General features: G+C 40.3%; 1 protein-coding gene across 1 annotated transcript in view; it reads left to right on the forward strand.

Moving 5' to 3' along the window:
• Positions 1 to 12,628, forward strand: part of slc36a1 (solute carrier family 36 member 1) — a 122,354-nt gene that overhangs the window by 7,101 nt on the left and 102,625 nt on the right. Inside the window, exon 2 of the mRNA XM_034182312.1 lies at positions 10,431 to 10,549. Within this exon, the coding sequence (XP_034038203.1) occupies positions 10,513 to 10,549 (37 nt within the window). The 5' untranslated portion in view covers positions 10,431 to 10,512. The remainder of the gene's footprint in view (positions 1 to 10,430; positions 10,550 to 12,628) is intronic.

A 12,628-nucleotide genomic window follows, 5' to 3' on the forward strand; every position in this document is an offset into this window, starting at 1 on the left:
TTATGAAGGCGGCGTGGAGCGCAACGTTATTCTAGCCGGACCTCGCAGCCGCGATGCGGAAGTCGACTGCATATTCGGCTGCGCTCCGGCGCCCCTGTCGCATTGACAGCAGCACTGTTGAAGCGGTCTCTCCTCTGTTAGGGTGATCAGTCACTGTTCTGAACTCCCTCACAAACCCAGTTATAGGGTTAGGAGCCGTGAGTTTTGCTCCCAAAGCGCTGTAGCCCAAGCGTGTGCCTCACCACGAAGCAAGTTAATAACATAAGCCACCTTGCTAGCGTCAGACGCGTACATCACGGGTCGTTGTGCAAAGACGAGCGAACACTGCATCAGAAAGTCCGCGCACGTCTCCACACAACCCCCGTACGGCTCTGGGGGACTTATGTATGCTTCAGGGGATGGTGGGGGGGTTCGTTGAACGACCAGTGGAACGTTAATATCGGGCACCGGGTCGGCAGGAGGAGGAGCCGCAGCAGTGCTCTGATCGCGCGCTTCCACCTGTGCGGTGAGAGCCTCCATCCTGCGATTGTGGATGACGTTTTGCTCGGTCATCAAATCCAGCCGAGCTGTAAAGGCGGTGAGGATTTGCTGCAACTCACCGAGCACGCCTCCTGCAGACGCCTGTGCACCCTACTCTTCCATTGGCTGTCCAACAGATGAGTGACGCCCCTCGGGATCCATGACGCTGGCCGAGATATCCTGTTGTGAAAGTGTAGTGACACGGACCCACAACAGGGGGCGTAAATGAACGGACAATGAAAGAGTCAAATATGAACACTTTACTGTTGTGAATGAGCACAACACAGAGGAATGTGAAATTTTACAGACAGTCAATCACAAGGGTGACGTGTGGGCAGGCTTGAGGATAGAAGACGTCTGTCTTGAGATGAACCGGAACCACACGATTTCCTCCGCCACCGAACCTGGAGAATACTGGAGCCGCCAAGTCCCGAGTCCCCAGGTGGCCACCGTCTTCGAAGGTCGGATCTGGTACTGCTGGCAGGGAGCAGAGACAATAAGATATGGGTGTGTGCACACCCAGTAGCAACTACGGTGGGAATTCCACCTCCACCTCTAACACACACTCGTGCAGCTCCTGTCTACCCACTTATCTGGTAAAGGTGTGAAGCGAAGCCGTCGCTGGTCACACCGAACGCCGGTCTCACAGACAAGGAACACCACAGGAAAATGGCTGCAAAAAAGAGTTCAGACTGACACACAGTTTACTTTTAAGGCTGAGAATACTACCTGAACGGTTCGACAATATCTCGGCAATGAGGCGGAGATGACGTCCGGGTTTTATGGAGTGAGATGATGAAGCCTGAATGAGTGACAGCTGTCACCCCCGGCTGTGTCCGTGGCGGCAGCGCCCTCTCGTGCCTGAAGCCCGCACTTCAGGCAGGGCGCCCTCTGGTGGTGGGCCAGCAGTACCTCCTCTTCTGGCGGCCCACACAACACAATGAATGAATATCAGTATTTGTGTTGGCCTCCAAAAAGTCCGTATCAGTCAGGCTGTAGCTGAAAGGCTACAGAGGCAAGCAGCAAGGGTGATCCTGTCACTGCCCCATATGAGGAGCAACTGCAACGCTTATACCACAGAAGAAGAGGTGACAGGATTCAGCTTTTCTAAATTATGAAGGGTATTGACAGTCTGGACCAAGATCAAGTGTTCCAGCAGACTGCGACTCAGACACATGGACACAAGCTCAAACTCTTCAAACCAGAGGTTATCAATGAGCAATTTCATTGTCTTGGAGGTGGGGGTGGGGGTAAATGACTGGAACATGCTACTTGGGGAGCTGCGTGTACAGTACAGTACAGAATTGTCTTAATGACACCTTAATAATACGTAGTGAAGCCCTGGTCCAGCTTTTAGTTGTAGTGTTTTTTTTTTTTTGGCTGTTGGTGCAGTACCATATTTGTTTTTCACAGTGCTATTTGTACAACAGCCAATAAGAAACTGATTGTCGCAAGATAAAGAAGCACCTCATGGCATCAAAGCTGTACAGGAGGCAATTGGCAAATTTCAAGCTCAAAACATAGGGATCAGGTTAGAGTTAGGGTTGTGGAAGAGACCTGACGTTGGGTAATTTTTAACTAGTTGCCGTACTGATGGCAGTTCGTGGTTTGCGTACTGTACTGTATCATTAACAGTATTTTTTTTCCATGCAATGCATCACATCTGTTTTGCATGCACACTATGATCCTTAAAGTTGCCAGTTTAATTTAATTAATTTAATTTAATTTATCCAGATGAAAGATGACTGAAGAGTCTGGATTTTAGTTGGATGAAAGTTGCTTATTTTACATTAAGAAATTCTCTTGCTCTCTCTCGTATTCTCTGGTATGAGACATTTATCACTCAAATTACAATGCAGCCCTGCAATGTCTCAACCATATTATTACTATCATTGATGATAGTCAGTTTGCACAAGAAATCTAAGCCCACCAAATCTGGTGCACTTGAATCACACCAACATTCAGAAAGAAAAAAGAAAGCCTCCGCACTCGAGCATCGTGCCACTTTGATTGCTTCACTGGAAAAGTACTGTTTGATAAGCAAGCCTTTGTGGTTCAGTTTTGTTTAACTACTGTGGGCAAATTGTGCACGCTCTGCTGTTTTTGCTGTCACGCTGCTCCATTTAGTCATATCGGGTTGCAGAATGATGTAAAAGTTGCTGAACTGTTATTAATTTGAACACTTTGACTGTCCAACATTTTGTCTACATAGCTCATTTTCACAATACATTAAACTTTATTCTGTTCTACATGGTGGCGTTGAAGCCTCTTTTATTTCCTTTGATGATGGTGTCGCCTCCCCAAAGTGTTGAGAAAAGATCTGCTATAACATAATTAATAAGTAAAAAATAAGTCTGGTTTGCTCAGTCTGAATCTATAAGTGTCTGTCAGTGTCCGTCTGCATTTGTTCCAACACTTCATTGCAGTAATTCTCATTTCATTGAATTTCATTTTGGTTCCTGAGAGTAAAGCCCACTTCCTCATTGGGTCGCTGGTCACATGAAAGTCTGGAAGATCATGAACCAGTGGTTTTCAAACTGTGATGCGAAATCTTATCAATACCCAAAGAATTAATTTAAAAAAATGATGTTTAAAATTTGACAAAATGTAAAAAAAGAAGAATAGAAAGTTCTTTAAAACACGTTTAAAATGTTTGAAATGGGTGTAAAATGCATGAAAGAATAGAAAGTTCTTTAAAAACACGTTTAAAATGTTTGAAAAGGGTGTAAAATGTGTGAAAGAATAGAAAGTTCTTTAAAAAATGTTACAAAGGTTATAAAATGTGTAAATGCATAAACAGTTCCTTAAAACGCACAAATACTTTTAAAATGTGTTTAAGATGTGTATGTTATGTGCAGACGCAGGTTGAGGAGTGGACCAACGTTTGACCGAACTCAGCGCTAAATAACCAGAAAGCGGTTCCACAAACAAAACGATTTTATTTCCCCTCCAGTGCAATAATTAGTGTACAACATAAATATTTGGTTTGTCTGGCGGAGTGAAGGACGGCACGCTCTCCAGCACCCAAAAGGATCGAAGCCTCGGCGCTTCTGGACTCAGATTCACCGCCAAACACCCCCCAGGTGGACACGACAAACTGACTCTGTGAAGGATGGAAAAGGTGAGGTAAGTCAACAGAGCTACAGCACATATCCTTCAGAGGCACACACTATCAGCAACACATTCAGGTCTGAATTTAAGCTTTATGTAAATGAGCAGCTTCTCACAACAGGTGGAGGATCATCAGTCCATACGCCACGGCAGTGAGAAGCAAACTGCACAATTCTCATCAATGTTCATATATACTGCGTAACAGAATGCCAAATTACTATTAACGATCATTCAGACAATAATCACCTCTGATGTGTGCTGACAGCATGTGTCCCTCACCCATCCTCCTTCACAGGCACGATGTGTCAAACCCTGGCGCAGTCCTCAGCGTCTCACAAAGGAACATCACAAGGTCGAGTTCCCGGCAATTCTGCTTGAACCACTCATGGCTTAAATGCAGAACGCCATCTCATTATCTGCTTCAGCTGAAAGTCTTTAAGTTTGCACGTGAGCATCATCCACAGGTGCAGCTAATAATGCTGATGAGGGTGAAGGACTCTTCTGCCAGCACCTTCTCCACAGACAAAAACCAGTTTGCATACCACCTGGAGAGCAAAGAAAAGAAAACACAAAAACATCCAGCCAAACCCCCCAACACACAACAGTGTAAAAGAATAAAAGAAACAGATGTTGAAATTATGTGGTGGTGGTGGTTGGGGGCAGCTATTCATTTGTGTTTGGTAGTGGGGATCATTTGCGACAGCTCCTGGACATGATGGAGAGGCAGCTAAAACAATTTAAATACTGATTTGATTCAAATAAATTCTCGCTTCATTTGGGTAAAACAAAATGTATTATATTCGGAAATAAGCCCAGAAACGTAAGTAGAAACTTATTATTGAATGATGCTGAAATTGAAATGGTAACTGAAACCAAGTTTCTTGGAGTTTTTAATCAATGATAAATTAAGTTGGAAAACTCATATAAATTATGTTAAATCCAAAATCTCAAAAGTCATCACGATTCTGTATAAAGCACAATACTTCCTCTCCCAACATTCATTGGTTAGGCTGTAACATTCATTGCTTGTCCCATACATGACCTACTGCATTGAGGTTTGGGGAAACACATATAAAACAAATACAAACCCAATGTTTCTGTTACAAAAGAAAGCTATAAGAGTTATAAGTAAAAAAACATATTGTGAGCCAACAAACCCACTGTTTGCTTGTTTACACATTTTGAAAGTCCTGTTATCACGAGAGGAACATTAGTATTTGACAGCTTAAAGATTCAAACTACTGTAAAAAGTCACTGCATCTCCGTAAAAGGTGTTAAAATCTGGAATAACTGTTCTGATAGTATTAAATTATCTAGTACTTTGGCTGGCTTGAAAGACTTTATAGTACGATAAATTAGGTTAACTGACTTTATTACTGTTCTTCTGTTTTATCTGTGCTTTATACTGCTGTTTGTTCTGCTGTGTACAGATATTTTAGTTTAGTGATTAATCTATATTGTCTCTGTTTTTCTTGTCTTTTTTTGGGGGGTATTATGTGTGTTCATACGAGGTCTGTCCGTAAAGTATAGGTACTTTTTATTTTTTTCAAAAACTATATGGATTTCATTCATATGTTTTTACGTCAGACATGCTTGAACCCTCGTGCGCATGCGTGAGTTTTTCCACGCCTGTCGGTGACGTCATTCGCCTGTGAGCACTCCTTGTGGGAGGAGTCGTCCAGCCCCTCGTCGGAATTCCTTTGTCTGAGAAGTTGCTGAGAGACTGGCGCTTTGTTTGATCAAACTTTTTTCTAAACCTGTGAGACACATCGAAGTGGACACGGTTCGAAAAATTAAGCTGGTTTTCAGTGAAAATTTTAACAGCTGATGAGAGATTTTGAGGTGATTCTGTCGCTTTAAGGACTTTTCACGGTGCGAGACGTCACGCAGCACTCTCAGGCAGCGTCATCAGCCTGTTTCAAGCTTAAAACCTCCACATTTCAGGCTCTATTGATCCAGGACGTCGTGAGAGAACAGAGAAGTTTCAGAAGAAGTCGGTTTCAGCATTTTAGCATTTTTATATTAAACTCACGCATGCGCACGAGGGTTCAAGCATGTCTGACGTAAAAACATATGAATGAAATCCATATAGTTTTTGAAAAAAATAAAAAGGACCTATACTTTACGAACAGCCCTCGTATATGTGTATATAGCAACTGGTGAAAGAGGGGGGCATTTATAAGCTTTTGCTTCAGCCTTCACCCTTTCAGCCGCACAAAACTGGGAAATTGTTTATGAGTTTTTGTTTTCTTTCGTTTTCTTTTCTGAGAGATTATTTTGTTGAGTATAGGGCTGTGCAATTAACCGAATTTCGATTGCGATATCGATATTTGTATCAAACGATCTCCAAACTCATATAATCGAGTGAAACGATTTAAGGGCCTTTCATCAGGCCAATCCATCAACGTGTCCCAAGACGCATGATGTCAGACGCGTCGCTTCGGAAGCGGCAAGAGGGCGGGATTGCTATGTCACACTCTGGCTGTTTCCACAACCTGAAAAAAATTCAGCGATCGCCTTCTTGAATTTGCATCGCCTGAACCACAAAAAAGCTTTAAAAAACAGCAGTAAAACGATTCTCCCATCACCCTGCTGAGAGAAGCTTTTTTTTTCAGCTACTTTTCGGAGTGACGCCGACCGAGGGAGGACTGACGACTTGGTGGGATATCGAGCGAACCGCGACAGCAAGCCAATCCGCACGGAGAAGCCGGCCTTCAGGCAGCATTCCTGGGCAAAGCGAGGCAGGCAGCCAGGGTGATGGAGCAGACCCACTCAGTCTGAAATCTCCCACTTTTTGTATATATGCTAAGTCCCAGTTTGCCCAGCGGAGTTTAGTTCTGCAGCTTTATCGAGGTGAGAATAATGTAAAAATAAAACGTGACATTTACTGAACTGCTGTGAAGGTTTAATGATCGGCTAACGTTAGCTTAGCCTTTTAGCACAGTTTATCAGAGTGAACGCTTTAATTTGTAAATGGTTCAGTCTTTTTTATTTTTACCAAATAAAGCTACAGCTTTTTTTCAGACACCACAAAAGCTTAACTTTAAATAACTTATTTTTTCAGGCGTTTTTTTTCCATCGTTTTTCCCCGTTTTTTTTCCTTTTTGATATATAAACTGTTTAGTGTTTCTTTATATTTAAAGAAATATTTTTATTTGTCCTAATCAGGAACATTTGCTGTGCAGACAACCAAACTTCCATTGATGAGCTGAACACCACGTCCAGTTGAAAGAAAACATCTCTGCTCTTCAAAATAGGACAAAAGTGTCTCCAGCAACACCACCAGAGTTCAAAGCTGCAGAAGAGACCTTCATCTGGTCCAGAGAATTCAGCATAACATCACCTGCTTCTAAATAAAAGGCTCTTTCAACGGCAACTATTTTATTATTTAAAAAAAAAGCTGTTTCATTTTATATTTTAACAATAAATGAATGGCTAAATTTCTCCAAAAGGAGATAAGGAGACGTGGTCAAGGGAATGATGACAAAAACACAAACTAATGAACATAAATTGAAACAAAAACAATGCAGCCGCACTATGTCCTAGTAGCACAAGTCAGGGAGATGCCCAAAGACACTGACCAACTGGTCAGTGACAACAGGAAAGGGAGAGGAAAACAGAAAAATAATATATAATATGATATTTTTAATATTTATTTTATTCATTTTATGTTTTATACAGGTAAGGTACAGTACATTTTCAATTTGGAGGTTTTGCACACATTGTCTATAACAGTTTTTTTTTTAGAGTGAGAGAAATGCTGAATAAATGCATTGTGTAACTAAAAAGAAATAATCGTTTGAATAATCGTGATTTCAGTATTTACCTAAATAATCATGATACTGATTTTTTTCCATAATCGAGCAACCCTAGTTGAGTATGTGTGTGTGTGCGCACCGAATAAAAATTAATTAATTCATTCAGTTGTTCTCTGAGAGGGGCTCACTCTCTCACACTTTGAAAACCCCTGTCATAAACGTTTCACAATCATGTGACCTGAGGCTGAGTTTTAATTTCAGCATCAAACTTTAACTCGGGGACACAGCTCTGTGCACACCGGAAAAATTGGCACCATTTATCATGGTTTACTTATTTATTTTTATTGGGTGATGGACAAATCACTCACACCAAGCGCAGGGCTTTCACTCATCAATTATTGGTACACCGACCACTGCCACGACGTTGGTATATCGTATAAGTACTCATGGTAATGCACAACCATTTTGCTGGAAGGCAGAAGTTATAAATGTTGCCATTGCATGAAATTTTGATCTGAAGATTTTCACCTCTGTACAGAATTAAACTGTCAGTGAAGCAGGTAATAAGTAGAAAAACAGCAGTGACTGAAAAATTAATCACCATAGGATTTCTGTTCAAAAATGTCAAATTTGAATTTGTGTGATGTTGCCCATCAAATTTGTGACATAATATCTTTATTTAGTGTTTAAGAATTTTGTCCATGAAGGGTTGGTAAAAACTGTTCAGTAATGTTGGTAATGTCATTGAATTGAAATGTGGACATTCTGAAAACAGACAGCTTCTCAGCAAATGGACTGAGATTTAATTTATAGTCAGATACATTCAAATTTGCCTTATAATGAGAGTAGTAACACTCCAGTTTCTCCGTGTAAAGTACTTAAGAATAGTTTGGTCTTACTGCCATTGTTTTTTTTTTTTTGTTTTTTTTTTGGTTGGTTTGTTTTTCCTGGTTATGTGCAATTTTACAATCCAGAAAACTTTATTTTTTGGAAACAACACACTGAAATCACACTAAAACAAGTGCTATTAAAAACATTTTTGATTCATTCACTCATCAAATGCAACTTAATTTCCTGTCAGATTTTCGGCTCTCCCCATAGGCTTTTTATTTTTATTTTTTAAACAATCTTATTCTGCTCATGTTATGCAGTAAAATGCAGTTAGACTGCTCTCTCCTACAGGAAATGAGCTGTGACGCTCCACTGATCCATTAGTTTGATTCTCTGGATGTCTGTGCGAAATGTTCCACTGTCACTGCTTTTAGAGTTTTAGAGAAGCTTCAGGCAGCAATAACTTACACAGGAATCTTGTTTTTAACCATACCAGTGAAATTTTACACAAAGTGCTTTGTTGGAAAGTGTCAGGTTGTAGAAAGTGAATTGTCATTGCATATCGCTATCAGATGACACTTTGGCACCACAGCAGCCTCCGGTGTGTAGTGGGCGCCTTGTATGGCAGCAGCCTGACATTGGGGTGAATGTGAGGCATTGATGTGTAAAGCACTTTTAAGCGTCTGATGCAGATGGAAAAGCGCTATATGCAGTCCATTTACCATTTCTGGCACCAATTTTGAAAATATCAAATGTGTTTTTAGAAATTCTTTAAACCTTTAGTCAATATGCATTGTTATTCATGTGGATGAACTGTTTTGTCTTTAGGTCACAAACATAGTGTAATATATGGAAAAGATTTTAAAATGATGTGCAATAAATTTAAAAATATAAAATATGCACCATGCAGTGAAGAAGTGCCACCTGCTTGGAACTACATGTCAGCCTCTGGAACATTTCGAATCACCATATTTGTAAAATAAAATAAGGTCACTGTTCTTGTCAAAAAATTCCTTTGTGGATGAATACAATCCAGTATTAATGAAAACGGATTTAAAAATGTAACTTGCTGTTTTGGGGAAAAAAAAAATGCTGCACCATTCCTGGAATAAATATTCCATGTGTTTTTCCATGATGATTTTCTTTGTAAGACTCAATAAAAATAAAATGTTTTCAGGTCAACAGAACTATTTTTTTTTATAGAGATGAGTGTTTAGAATCATATTTCAGTGGGGTGTCAAAGTCCAACCCCTTGTCCATGTTATGACACCTCAATAACAGATCAAGTAGGGGATTGCCTGTTGGAGCGAAATATGGTTGGGACCTTGTGCTCCCCGTAGCTGCTACAGTAGCCATGAAGGACCAACGGGAACCAAGAACACAAGACAGCTAATGGGGCTATGATGAAACAAGAAGTCCACAGCGGCACATCAGGCAGAGGAGGTGATGACTTATAACCCAAGAGCTATAGAGCTGGATGAAGATAGCAGCAGGTTCTCAGACCCTGATTGTCTGGAATTTGCCAGCCATCAGATCAGACTAAGGATCTGTCAAGGGCCATGTGTTTATTGGAGTGCTATGACATTACCACATTAAACAAACCCATGCACAGGCTTCTGTACAAGAGACCATCTTCCTCGTCAAAGATGGATTGCCACAATTTCAGTGAGGATCTCCTACTAACCGATGCTGCAGCCAGAGTGTTGCCTCCTGCAGGCACAGAGGGGAGACATAGCTATGTGACATTCTCTGACCTCTAGGATTGTCTGTGAGCCAAAGTTTGTCTAGAGGAGAGATGCATGTTACAGATGAGAATTTGTAGTTTTAAGAACTGGTAGAATGAAGTCTTTAATATTCTGTTACTGATCTATTAATTGAAAAGTACACTTAGACATGCCGGTGCGTCCATCCAACCTCAGAGGGTTAAGGACCAGTCAAAATGCGTTCCCTTCACCCTACTGCTTCACCTTTACCTGAATGGGTGAAGTGGTAGGGCATAGCGAGGGTATTGGGCCTGAGTTTTGACATTTTTACAGAACCAAACCATAGCAAAACTTAATTTGACTCTCTAATTTTCTTTTTAAGTTCCAAACACAGAAACCGTATCAATCACAGGCATGTAGCAAAACTTTTTAAATCTCTGCCATTGCTGCCGTCATATTAATGTTCTTACACCAGGTTACTTTGTGTCACAGTGGGGGGCTGTCATTGGTCGATTCACTGATCTCCCAGAATTAGGACCTGACAGACCTGGAGATAAGACAGCAGGCAGCTGCACACGCCCTCTTACATCATGATGGCCTCCAGTGATGTCGATTCCAGGAGTGAAGGTAATTTGGGTGGGGCGGGGGGCTTTCTAAGTTGATGATGTGAGACAAACTACCAGACTTCTTTGTTGTACAACAACTGTGAACTTTTATTAATTGTAAAGTGAAATTCATTGTGTACTGAACAGATTTAAGATCATTTTGAGATGAATTACAGTTTTACAGATAAACTTCACTTGATCAGCACCAAATGCTGAAATTCACACTCATAAATTTTGCTCTTCTTCTGCAGTGCTGAAGATTCATTGTGTGGGGCATTTTATTGCTTGTGGTGCCTTTTGACAATACGGCAGCTCGAGTTTAATAACTGACGAACTGGAAGTGAAAGAAAATGAGTTGTACTGTGTTGTACTCAGGAAAAATACACAGATCTTTATTTGTTTTTGTCCCAGTTTCGATTATGCTTGGACTTGACCCTGACCAAAGTAGAGCTACAGGAGTGGGCTCAGACAGTCAATAGTGCTGTCATGGGATTGGTCAGCTGAATGACATTTGAGACTCTGATCAGAAACAAATATGGTCACAGTGACACAATGTAATGAGCCGTGTCAGTCCATCATTCTCTTTTTCATTGAATTGATCTGAAGGAGTTCAGTAGAGTTTTATGTGAATGCAGATCCAGCTTAATTATATATATATATATATATATATATATATATATATATATATATTTCTGTTGAATCTCTTTATTTTGTTTGTCTATGTATGTTTGTGCCATTATTATTTTTTTTTCGCACCCATGCAGGAGACGATTTTAAAAAGTAATTTTGGGCACCTTAATACGTAACCATGTGTGTGACCTCTACATTTTCAGGAGTAGATATCTTGGTGAAGGACAACCAGAACATAGCAGGGCTTTCTTACTTTGATTTCGATATTTTATGTCTTAATTAGCATGTTGGCACTCATCACTGCAGGAAATAATTTCAGTTTATTTCAATGATTACGACACCTTATGAATTCTAAAGAACATTATTCAGTTTAGGTAATCTGTGAATATTTGTGTTTAAAAGAAGCACCAACTGTTCCTGGTATAGGGAGAATTGCCAGTGATGTCATTGGGAAATCCCAACAGCAACATACTCGGTGAAGAATCTTTTGAAAAGCTGAAATCAGAGAATTTAGACTTAAAAAAAAACTCAAAATAATTATTTATTAAATAATTAATTAAATATTGTGTTAATCATTATTTAATAGATTATTTGCTGACATAACTGCACTACCACAGTGGGATTTGGTGAAATAGAATAATGACAGTTCAGCTTTCAAAATTTAAAACTTGAAGGGTTGTAATTTATAGAAACCAAGTATTGATGTTTCATGTGGCTTGACAAAAAAAAAAAGGAGGTGGAGGTGCAGGTCTGTGGATGGTCTTAGTAAAAGCCAGTCATGCTCAGACCTCTCCTAGTTGTACCCACTGGGGATATCCAGTTCAACGTTTGTGAAAATGTGATAAATTTTGTTAGTTATAATGGACTGTAGGACTGATGCACAAATGTGCAAATGAAGTGCATGTCTATGCCTCCTTATGGCCTGCAGTGGTAAAACCATGGAAATAGAGACCTGGAATGGACGTCACGTGACTAGTGGCGTGCCGCACGGCAGCCATTACTAAGGGTGGAGAGAGCGCCTTAAGCCTGTTAAACAGAAGCAAAATGAGGGGAAAAAAGGCAGCCAGTGCTTCACCATCAACTGCACCAACTACAAAAACAAATTCTCGAATACTAAAATGAACTGTACAATAGCCTTAATGTAATTATGTAAAACAAATGTCTATTTTAAAGTTGTTATGCCGCAATTTAATATTATACTGAGACTATAACTCAACTCCATAAGTTCTTTTCATTAAGCTGCGTTCACATGCATATAGATATGGAAACAAAAATGTTTAAATATATTTATGTCTATACGAGGTCTATTAGAAAAGAAACCAACCTTTTTATTTTTTTAAAAAACTATATGGATTTGAATCACGTGCGATTACGTCAGACAAGCTTGAGCCCTCGTGTGCATGCGTGAGTTTTTTCACGCCTGTCGGTTGCGTCATTCGCCTGTGGGCAGGCTTTGAGTGAGCACTGGTCC

The sequence above is a fragment of the Thalassophryne amazonica genome, chromosome 11 (genome assembly GCF_902500255.1).
Source record: "Thalassophryne amazonica chromosome 11, fThaAma1.1, whole genome shotgun sequence".
Lineage (NCBI taxonomy): Eukaryota > Metazoa > Chordata > Actinopteri > Batrachoidiformes > Batrachoididae > Thalassophryne > Thalassophryne amazonica.